Source organism: Hemiscyllium ocellatum, chromosome 24, assembly GCF_020745735.1.
Source record: "Hemiscyllium ocellatum isolate sHemOce1 chromosome 24, sHemOce1.pat.X.cur, whole genome shotgun sequence".
Lineage (NCBI taxonomy): Eukaryota > Metazoa > Chordata > Chondrichthyes > Orectolobiformes > Hemiscylliidae > Hemiscyllium > Hemiscyllium ocellatum.
Window position 1 is genome coordinate 24,771,258 of NC_083424.1, and position 22,100 is coordinate 24,793,357.

Genomic DNA, 22,100 nt, shown 5'->3' on the forward strand with positions numbered 1-22,100 from the left:
TCCAGCAACACATTTCCAGCTATGGAATATTGTCCCATCGACTAATCCTCCCTTCACTTTCAGAATCCAGGCAACGCAATCCTTAGTATTAGACGATCCTGTTGACTTCCTGTACTCGAGTTCATGTGTTCCATTGTCCCCACCTCCCTTTCTTATTCAGATATACGTCCCTTAAGTCTGTGAAATCGGTTTCTCTTGTTGTAGATGGGTGACAAAAGGTTAATCCTCTGCTGAGAGTGATAAGCAGTGATAGAGGGTTTGCCCCCAACGGGGCATTTTTACACAATACTCGTTATTCCTCACAACGTAAGAAACGATACGTGGATAATGTGGTATTGAAAGAATTAACATTTATTGCAGTTGGCTAGTAAATGTAGACATTGCTTTCACAGGCACATCAACGTATCTGGTCTTGTTAGGGTGTTTGGTGTGAGCAGAGCAAAAATCTTTCAATGGTGCGGTCCAGATCAAGCGATTCCAGATAAACTGCAAGGAGTTAAACAAACAGCAGCTGTCTCACGTTGTGGAGGGCTCCCTAAACTCTTGGTAGGAAAGCAGAATCTTCAGGGGCTAATTACAATTGATAAGATGGAAATCTGCGACTTTACGAGTGAGATGGAAATACTTTTAACTGGTATGAAAACGGAAGAAAACTCAGACACCGAGAGATGAAAGTGCAACCAAAAAGCAGTGACCGACGGTGTATCCCTCTTGAGGCAACGGAGGCGTCAACTAACTGAAGTGAGACAGATTGTAATGTAGATCAGTGAACATCGCTTTATGACAAATTCAGGTCACACAGCAGGTGCTGAGAGGAAAGAACAGGTTTGACAACCTTCCAAAGAAGAATTCTCAACCTGAACAAGAATATCCAAAATAAGCAACAAACTTCAGCATCATTTTTCCTATTCCAAAGAGAACAAGTTCAGGAAAGATAATGAAACTTCCAGATTTTTGAATTTGTAAAAACACTTGAAACAGATAGTGTCATGGTAAATACATCATATAAACACATGTATAACAATGTCAGTAAAATATACTTGGAGGAGGCAATTATGGATTTAAAGCGTTAATACTTGATTGAGTGCAAGAAACAATACCCATTGTGATGATGGCATGAGGACTTGGGTGAAATAGGATCTTGTGGAAAACAGACTTAAAGCCAAACCCTCCCAACAATCTTTATAGTAGTGTAGAGCCTATTCTTACAACCTATAAATAACAGCAAAGATGGAATAAAGCTGAAAATGTGTTGCTGGTTAAAGCACAGCAGGTTAGGCAGCATCCAAGGAATAGGAAATTCGACATTTCGGGCATAAGCCCTTCATCAGGAATGAGGAAAGTGTGTCCAGCAGGCTAAGATAAAAGGTAGGGAGGAGGGACTTGGGGGAGGGGCGATGGAGATGTGATAGGTGGAAGGAGGTCAAGGTGAGGGTGATAGGCCGGAGTGGGGTGGGGGCGGAGAGGTCAGGAAGAAGATTGCAGGTTAGGAGGGCGGTGCTGAGTTGAGGAAACCGACTGAGTAACGAGTCTGTTTGAGAACGTGGCCGAAGAGCTTCTGTGCAGAGGAGATGACCTGGGGGGTGCAGTGAGAGAGGGACTCACTGAAATCCTTGTAGAGGGAGGAAGAGAGCTTCTTCAAGGAAGGCATCCTTGCAAGAGGATTCACAGTAGGTTAAAATCTTCGGGTAAAAAATGAGGTCTGCAGATGCTGGAGATCACAGCTGAAAATGTGTTGCTGGTTAAAGCACAGCAGGTTAGGCAGCATCCAAGGAATAGGAAATTCGACGTTTCGGGCATAAGCCCTTCATCAGGAATGAGGAGAGTGTGCCAAGCAGGCTAAGATAAAAGGTAGGGAGGAGGGACTTGGGGGAGGGGCGATGGAGATGTGATAGGTGGAATAAACTACATCAGGCTTACCTTACAAAACTCTCCTTAGTCCAAGTGGCTACTCTTGCACACACTAGGCTATGGAAGCCTCTAAGCAAGCTATATGTTTTGAAGATACTGATGACAGCACTTTTGTTTTGACATATGATGATTCAACAAATGACAGTATATACACATTCCATTATGGTAGCAATGAAAAACCAAAACCTTGCTTCATCAATGTTAAGCTGGAGTGTGAATAGGATGTGAATGCAAGATCTCATTCTTCAGGGTCTCACTCCACTTTGTTCAATGTTTCATTCAATAGTCAATCCACGCTTACACCCATCTGGGAAGAGTAAGACCATTCCTCGGTATAGGTGTTTTGAAATATGATAGGCACATAAGGCTTAGGCTCGAGACTAGGCCTTTTGGCCCTTTTAACCTGCTCTGCAATTTATGTGGCTGATCTACCTGGGTCTCAACACCACTTCCCAGTTTCCTTCCCTCCATCCCCACCCTATTCCCAAACACTAGTCTCCTTTGTTTAGCAAAAATCTGACTTTATCTTGAATAGAATCAGTGACTAATTCTCTATTGCTTTCTGGAGAAGAAAATTCCAGATACTAACAATCCTCAGAATAAAAATGCTCTTAATCTTTATCTTAAAGGGAGCTTCTTATTCTTAAGCTGTGTTATCTCACTGTAGTGTTTCCTAAATGCCCTCCCAGTATTTGCTCAATCAAGTTCTCCCAGGATCTTATTTCAAAAAGGTCACCTTTCACTCTTCTGAATTCCAATGGGTATTGGCCCAACCTGTACTCCCTCATCAGATGAGCCCTTCATCCCAGGAATGAGGCAAGTGAAATCATATTTGCAACTGGCTAGCAACCAAGCACAAGATCAATACGCTTTGTTCTAAAGAACAGCTCTTCAATTTCTTCCTTTCGTTAAGCAAAGATATAGAACTCAACCTTCATTGATAAGAGTCGGGTGATCCCTTTGTACTTATAAAACAATTTCTTTAGTTGAAGAGAACTACAGATTAAATACTAGGAGAAAGTGAGGACTGCAGATGCTGGAGATCAGAGCTGAAAATGTGTTGCTGGAAAAGCGCAGCAAGTCGCTACTGATCAAATACTAATAACCATACTACTTTGTAATTTTAAACCCACAATTTGCACGAACATTAAATGTGCATTTTTGATCCAGATTACAACCTTAGCAATTGACCAGTGAATACTCGAACACTGATCAGCAGTAATAGAAATTCAGAGTTTTGATGGTGATATTTCATGAGTTTTAGATTCCATGCACTCCTACACATTTCAGATTCTTTTTTTCATAATTTGTTAAATCTTTGCTTACATATTTTGAATAAACTAGGTTGTGAAAACATTCTTTTACAAATGTTAGAAGTTGTGTAACGAATAGGAGAATCGTGCTGGCAAACCGGATAGATTTTCTATATGCATTCACCAAAATTGCAGTTGCACCAAGAAATTCGGAGTCAAATTAGGCATGGTTGAAAGTATTGTGACGATTTTGAATCAACCTATAAAAAAATTGAAAACCAGAGGCTCTTTAAATATACAAAAAAAAGGTCAATGTTCACTTTGACCCTCAAAAATGAATCTGGGGAAATAAGGAAGAGGCAGATGAGTTAAACAGATATTTTGCATCAGCTTTTACAGTGAAAGAGATTTTGAACATCTCATTCATATTAAAGAATATGAAAGAGCAATTAAGGAGTGTCACTGGAAAAGTAGTATTAGATAAAGTAACGGGGCTAAAAGCAGATAAACTCCTTGGCCCTGATGTCTTGCATCCGAGGATCCTAAAAGAGGAAGCTGGAGAGATAGTTGGTTGTAATTTTCCAATAATCATTGGATTCTTATCAGAGCATTGTAAAACTGCCAACATGATAGCCTATTCAAAGAGGGAGACAAAAAATAACTATAGGCAGATTAGCCTAGCACCAACTGTTGGAATATAATGGGAATCAATTATTAGAGAAGTAATAACTGAACATTTGGAAAATCATAATCTCATCAAGCAGAGTCAGCATGACTTATGAAAGGGAGATTGTGTTTGACCAATTTATTAGATTGTTTCAAGGAAAACTCAACTAGAATGGATAGAGGGGAATTAGTTGATGTGTTGTATTTGGACTTCCAGAAGCCATTTGACAAATTTAAGTCATAAGAGTCCATAGTGTTGGAGGTATCTAATGATATATTGAGCCAAACAGTGGCTCAGTGGTTAGCACTACTGTTGCACAGCGCCAGGGTGCCATGTTAAATTCCAGCCTTGGGTGACTGTCTGTATGGAGTTTGCACATTCTCCCTGTGTCTGCGTGGGCTTCCTCTGGGTGCTCCAGTTTCCTCCCACAATTCCAAATTGTGCAGGTCAGGTGCATGAGTCAGGGGAAATGTTAAGAAATGGGGCAGGGGAATGGATCTGGGTGGTTTGCTCTTTCGAGGGTCAGTGTGGACTTGTTGGGTCAAATGGCCTGTTTCCACACTGTTCAGGATTCTATGATGACGACTCTATGATGATAATCATTAGTCAGGTATATTTGTATTTGGAATTTATTTTGCAATCAGTTAACCAGTGCACAATAATGATAGCACAGTTACAGGCGCTTATGTTTAAAATAATGTTGAAAAATATAAATCTTAGTCATTGGAAATATGGTCTAAGATACTGCACAAATTAAATATCGATGTTTCCGAAATGTTGAAAAACTGATATCAGACTATATATAGAGTTGTATCTAATTAGGGAATTATTTTCTGGTTTTCAAGCCCAAAATTAGAGGTTACCCTCAAACTTTTTAATCACTAGGCTATGTAGTTGAATTTATACACAAGCTACCTTGCTTCCTTATTTGTGAAAAAAAATCAGTTCACTGAAATTATAACACAAATGAAACAGGCATGAATCATAAATAATAGCTATAACAGCCTGCAATTATACAGATATTAATATACATTTGTATAAAATGTCAGAAAAACAATGTTCTCAGGTAAACAATTCTCAGGTAAATAAGTCTTATAATATATTACTGGGTTTTTTAAAAGAAATTATTGGAACGGAGTTTAAATTTAGAACTCTCTTGCCTGTAAAATGAACCCAGAGCTATGTTACGACTCAAGGCAGAGATTTTTGTGTAGCAAATGTTATTTGCAAAAGAGTGGATTTGATTGCAAGTAGAATATACATTTTCCCTAACTGATTAAAAATGCCTGTAATTTATCTCTCTCCTACCTCACTGACTCAAGAACATAACTTGACCAGAATCACTTAAAAGGGGTCGAGAATTTAAGAAGGTGACGACTGCGTCAAATGTCCTGAATATTACTCATGTTTAGCTTTTACTGCACAACACAGGGAAAAATGTGAAACCTGCAGAGAACAAGGTTACATGTAGACTCTGCCAAATGCATTCTTTCACGTTAATTCCATATTCAAAAGTAGTATCGAGAGAGAAATTTAGTACACTTAAATATTGCTATGCACATTTTAAAACCATACCAGTTCTAACAGGCAGGACATTGATGTTTCCGTGGATTACTATCCCTTCATTTTTTGGGTAAGATGTGACATTTAAGCAGATTACAATACCAGAAGTATTTACGAATTGCAGAACAGGACCAGGGACTGGAAATGATTTTTAACCTTGACATAGGATAACGATATCAGACTTACAAACATTGGGAGCAATGATGTGAAAAAAATAAAGGATGTGTCAGATGAAAGAATAAACACCTAGAATTTTAAATGTATAAGTCCAGAATATACTTGGAGTTAGAGCAAAAAAAATGAATGCAATTCTCTGGTATGTTTACACAATTAACACATAACACCTTTAAAGTAGATACAGTCACAATCCTTACAAGTCTTAGCCTAAATTCAAATAAATTTCCCTCAAATGGAGATGTCAGGCTAACACCACTTGTGAACGAAGAATTTTGTGTAAACGACTAACTCTATTGCAATTAAATTCAACAACTTACAACCAATTTTCAAACAACTCTGTAGACATTTCACATGTTAGTGAAAATTTATTATAATATATTCTTCAATACCACACATCTATGGTTACTCATTTACCAATTTCATTTTCTAAAATTTAAAACTAGCACCATACCAACACAGATTTGCATTTTACATATAAAGTGCATATCATATAATCTCACACAATACTCACTATTTAACTTTTAAAATGTTTTCTTGATCTAAACATTAATTAAGATTATATCAGACACTCATCATGATGTGAGATTCGTCCCCAACTCTGAGAAAGCATTGGAAACAGACAATTCATACTATATAATCAGCAAGAAAATTCAATGCAGAGGAGTGCAACTTGATTAAGATAATTTAGTGCTAAATGATCAGTTAGTTTAGATATCATACACTCATTACAAATTATTTCTACAATTTTTTCCAATATCCAAATTAAAATTTATAATTTATTAAAAACTACTACTTCTAGGTTTTAATGTATTTTGCTAAATAGTTGGACCCAATTGTTTAAGTAATTCAAACAGCTTTTCATTAGGAGGACTAACAGTATCACATAAGCACAGCTCAACTATAATAAAATGAGATGTAACTTAGTGAACCTATCAACTGAGTAGCTAAACTGTATAGATCAGGTCAGTTGATTCTTGGTTGTGTATTGACTTGATCGATCTCTGATGCCATTGTGATAAGGGCACTACAATGAATCTTAGATTAGGGACAATTGCTAGTGGTGAGGGGTCTGCTCTTTAATCATTATATAGTGATCTGTGCTGGAATTACAGACAGCATCAGTTCATCTGTGATAATTGAGTAGGCTGCTGACAATCATCATAAATGCACATGTCCATGGTGCCAAATGGTGGCTGAAGCCCGTAGATTGGTACAGAGTAGGGTGCAATAACGGAGAAAGAGAAAACAAATCCCAAAAACTAGATAGTTTCAATATCTCTTTAGGTGCCATACCCTAATTCTTAATTTTTTTCAAAACAAGTTTTGTTTCAAACAAAAAAATACAATTACAATTTATAGCAATTGTTTGCAAGCTCAATGTAGACAGTGAGCTTCACTACAACTGCACAACTACCTTGTGATTTGCAGCACTACTTTACACCCATCTCTATCAAGATTGTGTTGGATAATAATATCAAATGTAGTGATCAGTTCACACATGTAACACCCCTAACTTAGAGCAAACAAGAAAGCAACTTACATTCAGTCATTCAATGTGAATTGGATTTCCACATAAGAATAATTCAGGTTTCCCATTTTATTCTAAGACACATTGTATGAGGTGGCTGACAACAAGAGCTTACGTATGGGAGACAGAAATACTTTTCAATGGAGCATTATTGCAAATGTGGTTTGAAACTGATTTAGTCCAGACATCTAGCTGCCAACAAACTCCATGGCAAGCCTCCATGTTTCAGATTTAAGATGGAAATTAATAACTCAATGTAAAATTACAATCAAACAATTTACAAATGGTCAAGGGAAGTTTAGTTACAAACAGTACTTGTCACATGAATTTCATTTGTTTATTATTCACTAAAAGACATTTTTCACAACTTCCCTGCATGTCCAACACAATTCATTCCACTCCTCATCAGTAGCTGTGCGGCTCCAATATTCTCTCAGGGTTTGTGATATCTTTTGTCTGTGTACCATTCAAAGAGACACTTTCCTGGAAATCACCTCCAAACTCTATTGAGCCTGCGGTCAGTTGGTGGAACACTAATTTCTTGTAGATTCCTCCCTTCTCTAAAAGGCTGTTATGGGTACCACACTCCACTATCCTTCCATGGTCAACAACAATCACCTTAGTAAAGAAAAACATGGCAAGTAAAAATTATTTGTGTAAACTGTTCATACTTTTGATTATGAACACATTATTTTTGAAAATAAATCTGTGATACGAAAATTACTTCAAAGTTTCAGTAAAACCATCTGTCGTTACGTAGGATCAACCTTTTTGGTTAGTCTTGTTTTGTTTAATATCAGGCACAATTTATGCCAACAGTTGGAAGAATGTGTAGTGTATTTATGCTTATTGATTTAATGAAAAAAGATGTTCACTGCATAAGAAAGATATTACAGCTGGCATCAAACTCTCTATTGCATGTGTCTCTAATTTATCATATATAGTTTATTCTATCAATCTATTTTCTCGAGGAGGAGCAGGAGGGATGATAGATAAAAAAAAGTTGTACTCCCATTTCCTTCTGCTGAACATATGCAGAACAACCTAGACAAAAGGATGAGGCTGTTTTTGATATTAATATTTCCCCCTGAGTACCGTTATTTTGCACAGGGTCTGTTTTTAAATCACTTCCATCATATGTTGCACTTGTTCAACTAACTTATCTTTGTTAAAGGGCCTAAAATATTAACTAAACTCCATATTCTACTTTATTCAAATACTGGAAGGAACTTAAGGCCAACTTTGTCATCCAACTCAGGTACATTTCAAATCGATTTGTAATCGACTGTTTGTGTCTACTTCTGTGATAGAAAAATGTCAGCACCTCAGGGCAACAAAATCATGCTTTGCTAGTCAATCATGAAAATCACGCTTTTCAGCAGCAAGAAAACTGTACAAATAACAGAAATCTACATAAAAGCAGCAACAACACAGCATACTGTATATCTCAACAACATGTACTTCAAAGAGAAAAAAAAACTCCTATCAATGCACAAGAAACTGGAATGGGCAATTTTGCAAATCTGGCTCAAAGTATTTCTCTGTGCTAGATATAGTGAAAGGCCTATTTTCAACACAAATCTTTTCTCATCTTTTCTTTCATTTGTAAATTCTCTCACATCTTCATCAAGTTATTCTTGTATGCTTATTTTATCAGAACTACTTCTGACTGTTCTTTGTCTGATAACTACCAATACTTAAGTCGGATATGCTTCCTTCATCTTCAATGAGAATTAAAACTTCAGAATTCTACTTATCAAACCTTTCCCATGACCTTTAAATGGCAAAATATCCTTATTTCCCACATCTTTGCTGCTTCTTGCTGTGCATAAGCCACAAAACAAATTCATACTTGTATCACCTAATCAGTAGCTCCCAGTTACATCAATAGCTCCTGATTTACCTCACCATTATTCTACTTCCTTTTCTTCATGGTGTCCTGCACTATGGGCCTTAACTCGAGTGGGCATTACAATAAAAACCAATCAAGATGGGACAGTTACTAAGAGATTGAGCAGTGCAGGAGATTGAGAATTCTCATGTTTTCATGCCTATTGAAGAAGAATAAACTTAACCATTTTTAGATTTAGATTCCCTACAGTGAGGAAACAGGCCCTTCAGCCCAACAAGTCCACACCGACCCTCCAAAGAGCAATCCACCCTGACTAGTGTACCTATCACTATGGGCAATTTAGCATAGCCAATTCACCTAACCTGCACATCTTTGGACAGCTTGCAGTAAATGACTGCAAGTGCTGGTAACTTTCAATTCACTTTCTCATAGGCCATAATTTGGAAGACTGATTCTGAAAGACTATTGCTATGGAAAATGAAAAAGTCACATTGTTACAAGACTGAATGTTACGATGAGGTTGTAATTGCGGAAAATTGTTTCATAGATGGTGGAGCAAGTTTTGACCTTCATTGGATGTCTTATACTTTGAGTGACTTTTGAGGGAAAACAATATTTTCGCTTTTCTCTTTCCAGAGTCACCAAACTGATGACGGGGTTCCAGTTCCTTAACTGCAAGTCCCTCAGACTTGGCTATGCATCAGACATGGCTATTCATGAGATACACTAGCTATGGAAATACACACGTACTGATGCATGAAATGCAGTTCCAACAGGACTTACTAAATAGTTATCAGGGTAGCAGCAACATTGGCTAATGTAGCCCTTCTTTATCAAGGGATATGGAATCTTACTTTCAATATGATTGCCACAGTTGATGAAATCAGATAATTTTTTAAAAGGTTCATTCACGGGATGAGGTCATTGCTGCCTAGACCATCATTTATGCTCATGCCAACCGCACAAAAGGCAGTTAAGAGTCACCCACATTGCTGCATGCCTGGAGTCACGTGTAGGCCAAACCAGGTAAGGATGGCAAATTTCCTTGCCTATAGGAACTTAGTGAACCAGATGGGTCTTTCCAACAAACAACAATGGATTCATGGTCACTGTTTAGATCCTTAATTCCAAATATAATTCAAAAGATGGAAGAGATTTTGCTTTTCAGATTAATGATCTTCAGTTTGAAGACATCTGAAATGAATAAATATTAAGGAGCATAAAGAAAATGAGTTCAATTTCTCAAAGTCAATTATTGTGTTTTCGAACCAAGCTTTTAATTAGCCTGGAAAACAAGGTCATTTCCAGACAGAGATCAAGAACTTGCTTCAAGATCAACAACTTGAATAAAGGGGACTCTTGGAATAATGCAAAGATCCTTGGCATTCAGAAAGGAGGAGAAGCAGAATGTGTTCAACAGGTTTCATTGCACAATAAGTATCCCATTCTTGCTACCTTTGCATACAGCTTTTCTCCAAAGATGGTATTTATTATGGAATAGGCTCACCACATCCCAACATCAGTAAGTTTCAGAGCTATGAGGAAAAATTTCTAACTACTAGGATTGTAATGTGTATATTTGAGAAAGGAATTGATGAAGGTTTTGATGAACAATCTCTGCAATTGGAGGTGCACAGGCACAGAATCATAAGAAAGAAACTTGAAAGCAGTGAACTTAAAGCAGATCAATACAATGGTAAGGACTAAATGAGAACAGATGGACAAAGTAAAGTTGACAATAGATAGTAAGCTTCTAACAGAAGTCCATATAATTGTCTGAAAAAGACTTGTGCAGTACAAAGAGTAATATTTCACTCATACATTCGAAACTGGGGCTGGATCATAACTTTTGCCATATTTGTGAAGTATAGGGCTGCCAGAATAAACCAGTATTCAAGGTGATCTTGTTTTGTACAAGATTTTCACTCTCAGCATCATTGTTGAAACTCAGATTTAAAAAATGTAATATCAATAAGAAATCTAGCAGCACACTTTCAATTTCTATTAATCAAACTATCCTTTTAGGTTATCGCAATCAAAGGAGATATGCAAATGAAGTATGAAAGCATTGGATGCAGGCATTTTAGTACAGTCAAAAAAAATTCACTGCATCTAAAGTTCTAAAGGATGTCAAATTAAAGCTATTGCTACATTTTTCAGGTACAAGATAGCAGATATTAAAATGCTGATCTAAGTTAAAATTAAAGCTCTAAACAAGCCTGCAGGATATTAGTGTGTCAGCGAATGTTATTGACCAAACACTTAGGAGGTTGAAGTAGTGAATCGGCTTCTTTTCACTGTATGCCTGGGGAAAGAGACAGTATCTGAGGCTGACAAAAGTAGAATGGACTAAAGGAGTGAGAGTGAGATTTTACTTAAATAGAATGCTGTGTGGGGGGGAAACAGGCCATTTAGTCCATCGAGTCCATACTAACCCTCTGAACAGCATCCCATTCAGACTCACCCCTCTGCCCTATTCCTGTAACCCTGCATTTCCGTGACTAATCCACCTGGAGACTATGAGCAATTTAGCATGGCTAATCCACTAGCCTGTTCATCTGGGGAATATGGGAGGAAACTGGAGCACCCAGAAGAAACCCATGCAGACACGGGGAGAACATGTACACTCCACACAGTTGTCTGAGGCTGGAATCGAGCCTGGGTGCCTGGCACTGTGAGGCAGCAATGAGCCACGGTGCCGCTCTCCAGGTTATTCAGAAAAATTTGAGAGTACACTCTTTAATCACTTATAAACAGTGAGAGTTCACTTTGCCAACAGTCTAGTGTTGATGCTAATATCATCCAATTTACATCAGTAGTTGTAGAATATTCCTTCATATCAAAGTAGCATTTACCTTGGTACAGTACATCTTTGGCCATTGGTGGAGAGTGTGTAGTGACATGATAGTTTAAATTCTTAAACAAGTATGCACATATGTAGACACAGCCATTTCAGAAAAAAAAAACGTTCTTTCTCACCATAGAACTTTACCACTTGTTAGGGAAAACTTCAAACAGATGCATCTTGAAGAATCACTGGAGCGTTTCCATTCATAAGAATTGAAACACTTCTCACAGCTCAGTGTGGTAAGGCCTATTACATTTAGTTGTCATGTCTGCCTTTAGTACTTGTACTATTGAGTTAAACTACAAGTAGGAGTAGAACTGCTGTTTAATGTTCCACTGGAAAACACCAGGATGTGTGGAGTTGCCACCATTCTCTAAAGCAGCACTACTTTTACAGTCAAAATTCGCTACAATTTTACTGATGCTGTCAATAGCAAACCCATTGTAAAACAGCCTTAGGAGCATGATTAACAGCTGATTGAACTCAGATGGTTGTTTCACATTCAGGAACAGTATTATATAATATATTCCCTTAAATGGTTTAACACTTAACTTTTCAGTTCAGTATCGACAAGTCTGAGCAAGAACACCGAGGAGAGCCAATTACTACCTTTACCGTTTTCTCGGCTGCTGTGCCAGCTGGATTTAAAGGTGCAAAGGACCAGAAACTGAAGAAAATGTCTCTTAAGAGGAGCTGTAAATGCCAAATATTAATAAATTCCATTTTACACTGGAGAATTGAGAAGAGCAGACTGTGGTCTCAATTTTCTATTGATCAACTCCTCCTCAAACTCCAGTGTAGAAGGGCCCAAAGCCATCCATTATTTAAGCAGCAGATACATGGTTTAAAGGTTGTTACATAAATACAGGGCTCAGATGTCATTTATGACTTCCTGTAAAATCTTCCTGATTATATCGTTCTTCTAACATTCCCAGGTATTAGACTAACTGATAGAAATGTGCTCACATAGACACACAAGTTTTAAAAATACTGAAATAAGTTTAAAGGCAGTTGGAAGTTCTTGTTTTTATGTTGAAATTGGTCTCATAATGCTGTTGTTTCAACAGTAAACTATGAGGTGACAGACATGAACCTCAAGGGTCCCATTAGTTGCCAGGATTTATAAAACGTGCTGTTAGCTTGGAGACTTATTTTAAACACTAATGCAGGCATCTGCTTCTACTAAGTAAAGAAATTAAACTTCACAGTTCAATTATTGCCAACAAAAGTTTTAACTTTCACACCTTTCAGTTTTGTAAAAAGGTGGTTCTAGCTATCTTAGTTCCAGACTTCTATAGCACATTGAAACAGACACGCAATACCAGTCATCTTCTTTCCATTTTTGTGCGTATATTTATGATTTCTGTGATGTCCATCAGAATTTTCCTATGTGATCAGTTTGATTTTTGAAAACTTATTAGTGCTGCATATTTTCAAAATAGGAAATTTAACAATTTTGGGATTACAGCTTTACAATCAAGATTACCAGCTGGCACTACAGATTTACTTAAAACAGTCAAAATTGCACTCTTAAGTTAAATTGTTGGGAGTTCTCACAATTAGCGTTTATCGCGTTTTCCTTAAATGTATTAATAACTTTGAACTCTGGAAAATAAAATTCAACTAGGAGAAAGTGAGGACTGCAGATGCTGGAGATCAGAGCTGAAAAATGTGTTGCTGGAAAAGCGCAGCAGGTCAGGCAGCATCCAAGGAGCAGGGGAATCGACGTTTCGGACATAAGCCCTTTTTCAGGAATCAAATAAAATTCAAGGTAGCATTATTATCATTCAATTCCTATGAGCACAGATGAGTTAGCTTTAATTCCTCTCTCAGCCAAATGTTCAGAAGAAACTTGCCTAGTACAATGCTTCCAATTTGGATCAATTCATGTGCTTTTAATAGCATTTAGTCAACAGTAATAATTGGACAACTGGAACATTTTACTGAGTACTAGTTATGTTAAAAAGAATTGCTTGTTGGCAGCAAAACAATCATAAACTGACCAAAATTGTATGAAATCAAGAGCTTGATTACAGAACATTAGTCAGTATTACTAAGTTTAATGCCTTTTTAAAATTACATTGTTCTAACACTTTAATTATGGAGTTGACTGCTTTAAAGCCACAACCTGGAATACTCATGGCTTTAATATGTCAAACATGTGCGAGAGACAAACAGGAGGGAAATCACATGGTTGTGAAATATCCAAATTTTTCAACTGACATCCTGTAAAGAATGAATAAAGTTTTCATTTATATAGCATGTTTCACTACTTTAGGTTATTGCAATTTTTTCATAGCTACAAAGACATTTTGATGTAGTATAGTTACTGATTCAATGTCCAGAATAGTGGCAGAAAATTTAAATTTAAATTACATTTCACCAACAGCAATGCAATTATTTAAAAACAATCTGCTTTTGGTGATCATGGCAAATGAACAAATGTTGACCAGGACATTGTGTGAACTCTCTCTTCACCCCTTTTAATATTGCCATGGGATCTTTATTATTCACTTTAAAGATCAGAAGGTGCTTTGAGTAAATGTCTCATCCAAATTACAAATATTGTGCTTGACAAATCTTCAGAGGGTAGTTCAGATCATGTTCATTTTCTGAAACAATGGGGTGGCTAAGGGGAGACTTGTCTTGAGTTTGGTCCAAATCTGCTAAAACATTTGTTAAATCATGTAATTTTGTTGGGGGGGGGGGGGGGGGGGAAGGAGAAGAGGGGGAATGCAGTATTGCCAGCATGAATCTAAATTCTCACCAGCACCTTTTTACGGAAAATGCCACACTATGCTTATTAGTGTGTAGCTTGGCATAATTTCTGTACAGTTTTGCTTTGAGGAAGTTTAATTAGGAATTGCATGGCCCAGCTCTTAAAGTACCGAGGAACAGGAAATAGTACGATAGTAATCATTTCCAGCAACCCAGGCAGTGTTTTCAGTATGTTTGGCAGTGCTCAATTTGACTTGGGTTATTTTAACAAAGAAAGGATAAACTGAATAGTAGCTTTGACTCCCACTAGATTGTAAGTAAAGTTAAACTGGCAGACAACATTATACATTTACTTCACATTTCATTTGATCTTCCTTTACATATGTTGGATCATTTTGATTTAAATTTCATAGGGATACTGGATGCTCAACAATTAGGTATTCAGTCTTTTTTTGCTGGATTTACAAGGAGCAAGTCATTTAAAAAAAAATACCTTTTTAGGCTTAAAATGTAGGCATGCTTTCAAATAAGAAGAATTTCTGTAGATGCACAAATGTTGAACTTTGTATAGTTCTACGTGAAATATGGAATTGGAATATTGTTGAAACTATAGTAGATTCAGATGTTTTTCTTAAATCACTAAAGAATAATTCAGATTCTCAAAAGGTCACATACTTTGAATTAAATAATGTAATTACCCATGCTCCAATTTTCATGATATGACAAATTTTAGATTTCTAAATTAACTCTTGCCCCTCAGTGAAACATTAGAAACTCATTAAAATGATTTCCATCTTAATCTTCAGGCAGCGTCACTTATCTCTGATTTAAGGAGTATTGCTAATTGCTTCATTTGAGTCTACTTATTTCCAAATAGTCTGCATTTACTAAAGATGGAGAAATCTTCTATCAACTCTCCAAGAAACAGCTTTGACTGGATATCATTGACTGAATTTTCTCATTCAAGTCATAGGTCTGACATTCAGATGATTTCCAATCGTAGGCCCGGATGCATCTGATAGAACAGCATCTGCAAACTTTCCAGAGGGAAATAATTAAAAAGGGTCTGCCATCCAAGTAGACACACTAGACATCCTGAAAATGTGGGAGGTCAAACAGAGCATCTGAAGTGAAGGGCAGCTAGCAAACCCACTGGCAAAACTATGTACAGCTGTCGTGACTGGAAAAGGAGACAACAACACACAGTGGAGGTATCATAGGTTGATAGGACTGGCAGCAATGCCTGCAAGATGTCTTGAGGATGGCCAATGTGTCCTTTAAAGTGACCACTGCACAGGTGCTCTAACTTCCCACTCTTTTCTCACCTCCTAAGAGTAAACACGCTACAGACACATCAGTTCAATCCAGTTTCACAGCCTTTCAAAAATATATACTATTTCCCTCCATAATAATGCAACCGGTTTCTTCTTGTGGAGGCATAGATTACAGTCAACATTCTGAAGCTGGCTCTGGGAAAAGTGCCAGGTGGTGAGAACATGTGGATCCATTATTTTGACATTTTTCTAGTTATCCCCAATTTACAGCAATTCAGTGAACTTGTTTCTCCAAATGAGACTTCCTCCCCATGCTAAACTGATTACATGTTTCTATCTTTCCATGGTTTTGTACTTCTAAAAGAAGCACTTTCAGCATATTTGTCCACCTCCTGCAAGTACACCTCTTCTACCAACATAGGAACTAGAGTTTGCTAATTTAGTAGAATTATAGCTGATCAAATATTGAATGTCTTTTACTCCCTCCATCCCATAACTCAGTAAGATACAGGTAATTAGAAATCTAATCTGTCTGTTAAATGTACTCAAAAGACTGAATCTCCAAAGGTTTCTTCGTTAGACAATTCCAAAAAGTTCACAATCTTCTAAGCAAAATAATTTCTCTGCATCTCTGAATCAAATGGCAACCCCACATTTTTTTTAAATTCTGACCCCTGGTTTTAGACTCTACAACCAGGGAATTTTATCTACATCTACCCTTACAAATAGTTTGGAGATTTCAAGGTGATCACCTCTCATTCTTTGAAACTCGAGTGAATACACGCCCAGTGTGCCCAAAATCTCTTCATAAGATTGTTCTGCCATTCCAGATACAAATGTGGTGACCCTTTGCTGAACACCCTCTCCGGTAATCATTTCTTCTGAGAAAAAGAGATCCAATCTGCACTCAAGTGCAATCTAACAGAGCTCCTACACAACTGAATCAAGGCTTTATTACTCTTTTCCTGAAATCCTAATATTCCATTAGCTATCTAATAGCTTGCTGAACCTGCAGATTAGCTTTAGTAACTTATCACTAAGGACACCTAGATCCCTTTTGACAGCTACACTTTCCAAACTCTTATTATTTAAGAAATACATTGTAACCTCACATTTTCCATATTATATTCCAACTATCAGATTCATTGGCCATTCAACAAACCTGTCCCAATCTTCCTGAAGCCACTTTTCATATTCCCCATGACACATATTTCCATTTAGCTTTGCATCATCTGCAACTATGGAAATAAGACATCTCAGCACAACTTCCAAACCATTGATATATAACATGAACAGCAGAGGCCCAAGTACAGATCCTTGTGGTACCCCATTAGCCATACCTGCAACGTGACAGTGACCTATTTAATCCAGACACTTCTTTTTTCTCCCCATTAGGGGGTCATTAATCCATTTCAAGACATGACCTATTTTCCCATGTGCATTATCTTTCTAACCAGACTTCTGTGGGGGACTTCAAAGGATTTCTGAAAATCTAAGTTAACTACATCCATGAGATCACCTTTATCCATTTTGTTAGTAACATCTTCAATAAAAAAAACTCAAACAGGTTTATCAACCAGGACAAATGCATGCTGATAGGCCTAAATGGACCAATAATAAAAGAGTTGTTTATTAATCTCATCCTTTATAGCATTTTCCTTACTACTGATGTAAGGCTAACAGGTCTGTAGTTCCCCATTTTCTCTCGCTGCCTTAAATAGTGGGGTGACATCTACTATCTTCCAACTCAAAGAAATTGTTCAAGAAATGGGGGAAAAATTAGGTTCCAAGCAATTAGGTTAGGGACTCTCTAGTCAGACGCACAGACAGAAGTTCCTAACTTTCCAAACATAGACTGGATTGCCATAGTGTTAAAGGGGAATTTGTTAAGTATATACAGTAACATTTTCTTATTGAATATATGGATGTACCTATTAGAGAAGAGGAAAACTTGATCTTTTCTTGGGAAATAAGGCAGGCCAAGTGATTGTGGTGTCAGTGGGGGAGCACTTTGGGACCAATGGTGTTGATTTTATTAGTTTTAAAACAGGTATGAAAAAGGATACAATTGATCTAAAAGTTAAAGTTTAAATTAGAGAAGGCCAAATTTGACATTATTAGGCAAGAACATTCAAAAATTGATTTGGATTGGCTATTCACAGGTAAAGGGATGATTGGAAAGTGGGAGGCCTTCAAAAATGAGATTGAGTGTTCAGAAACAATATGTTCCTGTTAATGTGAAGGGCAAGATTGGCACGTGTAGGGAATACTGGTGACTAGAAAATTGAGGCAAAAAAAAAGAGGAACCATAACATTAGGTATAGACAGCTGGGATCATATGAATCTCCAGAGAAGTATAAAGTGCAATAGGAGTATATATAAGAGGGAAATCAGGAGGGCAAAAAAGGGGACATGGGATTACTTTGGCCAACAGGGTTAAAGAAAATGTAAAGAGATTCTACAAATACATTAAGGGCCAAAGAGTAACTCAGGAAACAATAAGTCCCCTTAAAAGACCAACAAAGCCATCAGAGTGTGGAACAGTAGCAGGAGAATCAACATTTTGGAAATCTTGACGAAAGGCTTATGCCCGAAACATCATTCTCCTGCTCCTCTGTCTAACACTCTCAACTCTGATCTCCAGGATCTGCAGTATTCACTTTCTGCTATATCTTGAAAACTGTCTATATTACAGAAGCAATGGTGCTGGATGTCTTAAAAGGCATAGAAGTAGATAAATCCCTGGGACCTGATCAGTTATATCCTAGAACTTGGTGGAAGCTAGGAAAGTGATTTCTGGGCTTCTAGTTGATCACTGGTAGCCATGGATGAGGTGCAGAAGACTGGAGGTTGATTAATGTGGTGCTATTATTTAAGAAGGATGGTAAGAAAAAGCCAGGGAACTATAGACTGCAATCCTGAAGTCCGCAGTGGCTAAGTTGTTGGAAGGAATTCTGAGGGACAGGATTTACAGGTATTGGGAAAGGGAAGGACTGATTAGGGATAGTCAACATGGCTTTGTGCATGGAAATTATGACTCACTAACTTGATTGAGTTTTTGAAGAAGTGACAAAGAAGATTGAAGGCGGCAGAATGGTAGATGTTGACCAAATGGACTTCAGTAAGGTGTTTGAGAAGGCTCCGCGTGGTAGATTGGTTAAGAGGAGATCTGGGGGAACTAGCCAATTGGACACAAAATTGGTTTAAAGGGAGACAACAGAGGATAGTGATGGAGGGTTGATTTTCAGACTGGATTCTTGTGACCAATGGTGTGCCACAAGAATCAGTGCAGGGCGTATTGCTTTTCATCATTTATGTGAATGATTTGGATGCAAATATAGGAGGAATGGTTAGTAAGTTTGTAAATGACACCAAAATTGGTGGTGTAATGGACAGTAATGATTATTTCAGAGTACAACAGGATCTTGATCAGCTGGGCCAATGGCCTGAGTAGTAGCAGATGGAATTTAATTTAGAAAAATGTGAAGTTACTGCAGTTTGGTAAGGCAAATCAGGGCACAACTGATACAGTTGGTGAGGTCCCGGCGAGTGTAGCTGAACAAAGAGATCTAGGGGTGCAGGTGTATTGTTCCTTGAAAATGGAATCACAGGTAGACAGAATGGTGAAGGCAGTGTTTGGCACACTTGCTTTCATTGAGTATACAAGTTGAGAAGTCATGTTGCAGCTGTACAGGACACCTTTAGAATACCTGTTCTAGGAAAGTTGTTGTTAAACTTAGGTCCAGCAAGGATTTAGAAGAGTGTTTCCCAGATTGGAAGGTTTGAGCAAAGGATGAGGCTGAATAGGCTGGGTTTTTTTTTCCCCTCTGGAGCATCAGAAGGTGAGGGGTGACCTTATAGAGGTTTAGAAAATCATGAGTGGCATAGATAGGGTGAACTGCCAAGGTCTTTTTCACTAGGTAGGAGAGTCCAAAACTAGACCGCATAGGTTTAAGGCGAGAGAGGAAAGATTTAAAAGGCACCTGGTTGACAACTTTTTCACGGAGATGGTGGTGTGTGTATGGATCAGACTGCCAGAGGAAGTGGAGGAGATCGGCAGAAATACAACTTAAAAAGGAGTCTGGATAGAAAGAGTTTAGGATATGCTGACAAATGGGACTAAATCACTTTAGGATATATGGTCAGCATGGATGAGTTGGACAAAGGGTCTGTTTCCGTGCTGTTCAACTCCAATTTACCGAATTTTGCAAGATAATCACAATGCATCAACTATCTCTATAGCTGCTTCTTTCTACACTCTGCAATGAAGATCATCAAGTCCGAGCGATTTATCATCTTTCAATCCCATTAATTTCTCCTGTACAAATTTCTTACCAATGCTAATTTTCTTCAACTTCTCGAAATCTCCAAATTGAATATCTAAATCAAGGAACTTTCTGTTATCTTGCTCAATGAAAACAGATTTAAAATAATCATTTAGCTTCTCTGCCATTTCTCCACTCACCACTATCAAGTCTGCTGATGCTATCATTAATGGGCATCCATTTATTTTAACCAAACAGTTCCTTTTTACATCCATCTAGAAGCTGTAACAGTCTGCTTTTATGTTCTTTGTTAGATTGCATTCATATTCTATTCTCTATCAGTTTTTTGATCTTCCTTTGTTATATTCAACAGCCTCCCTTACTCTCAAAAATCCTCAGAACTGTTGCTATTTCTAGCAACTTTGTTGGCATTTTCTTTTAAACTTACACAATTTAAACTTCCCTTCTTAGGCATGGTTGATTGACCTTAGGTTTTTGGACTTTGCAGGCTTTAAAAGTAGCTACTTTAAACACTATTCATTGCGTATGCCCTTTAATGTATTTTCACAATTCACCTCAGCTAATTTGTGCCTCATTCAAATTTAAGACATTTGCTTCAGAATGAACTGCATTTTCAATATCATAAAACATTATCATTTTGTGGTTACTCATCCCTAAATATTATTACAACTAGATTGTAAATTAGCCCTTTTTAAATTATATTTGATTTAAAATAGCACATCCTCCATTGGCTTAACATACTGCTCCAGAAAACCATCCCTAACACACTTTCAGAAACTTGTCTTCCATACTTTGTGCTCAGTTGGTTTTACTCAGTCTATATGCAGATTGATGGTATCTATAATGACCATGTTACCCATGCTATATACTTTTGTCTTCTCCAGATTAATATCATGCTCCACATTAACACAATTATTTGGTGGCCTACCAATAACTTCAACCAACCTCTGCTGTCCCTTGCTGTTTGTCAGCTCCAACACAAACAGATTCCACAGACTGTTCTTCCAATCTGAGATATTCTCCTTCTCATGCATCAATCCCATTTTGTAGCATCAGCACAACTCCAACTCATTTTCCTTCTTGTTACCATGCAGCATTCTTCTGTAATGGCAGTTAGACCATATTCATATCCCTGTGCCTTTAGATCATCTACCCTGTTACAATTACCGCATGCGTTCAGGGCACGTTTCCTTTGAAGTGTTAACATCATTCGGCATTCAAAACATCCTCAATGCTGGGCTGAATTTCCTAGAGTTGCCCAAGCAGCTTTGCTAATTAGTGTCACCAAGGCTTGTTTTTTTCCTTCCAATATGGGTTACCCTGAGGTTCCAATCTTCCTAAAAAGTTGGTTTAATTCCACCCCAACAGCATTAGCAAATCTCCCTGCAAGGATATCGATCCCAACCTTGGTAAGGTGTAACCCATCCAGATGTACAGGTCCCATCTTCCCCAGAAATCTGAAACCCTCCCTCCAGTTCCCCAGCCTTTTATTCAAATCATTCGATCCTTCTGCTCTTACACACACCAGCACATGGCACTGGGAGTAATCCTGAGATCATTGTTCTCGAAGTACTACTTTTAATTTCCATCTTAACATCCTAAAATCTGCCATCAAGGCCTCATACCTCTTCCTAACCATCTGTTGGTATGTAAACCACAACTTCTGATTGATAGCTCCCTCATCAAAAGGATATCTGGCATCTGCTCAGTGATATCCTTGACCCTGGCACCAGGAAGGCAACATACTATCCTGGAGTCATATTTACCACTACTGGAAAGTGTCTGATCCCTTGTCTATAACTCCTGTACTTCCATGCTTCTTCCTCTTCCCCTCTGTAGCTCAATCACCTCTGGTGCCATGGACTTGGCTCTTGTGCACTCCAGAGGTACCATTGCTTTCCAGCAGTTTTTAAAATGAAATAATGATTAACAAGCACAGTAGACTCAGGGAACTCCTGCACTACCTACCTGGTTTTCTTAGACTGCCTGGTACTCACCTATTCTCCCTCTGCCTGCATGCTTC

General features: G+C 37.8%; 1 protein-coding gene across 2 annotated transcripts in view; it reads right to left on the reverse strand.

Moving 5' to 3' along the window:
- Nucleotides 1–6,429: 6,429 nt before the first annotated feature.
- Nucleotides 6,430–22,100, reverse strand: part of LOC132827318 (ABC transporter B family member 1-like) — a 194,391-nt gene continuing 178,720 nt past the window's right edge. For both annotated transcript variants that reach the window (XM_060843962.1, XM_060843961.1), the window contains exon 20: nucleotides 6,430–7,717. In XM_060843962.1, coding sequence (XP_060699945.1) covers nucleotides 7,505–7,717 — 213 coding nt within the window. In that variant the 3' untranslated portion in view covers nucleotides 6,430–7,504. The remainder of the gene's footprint in view (nucleotides 7,718–22,100) is intronic.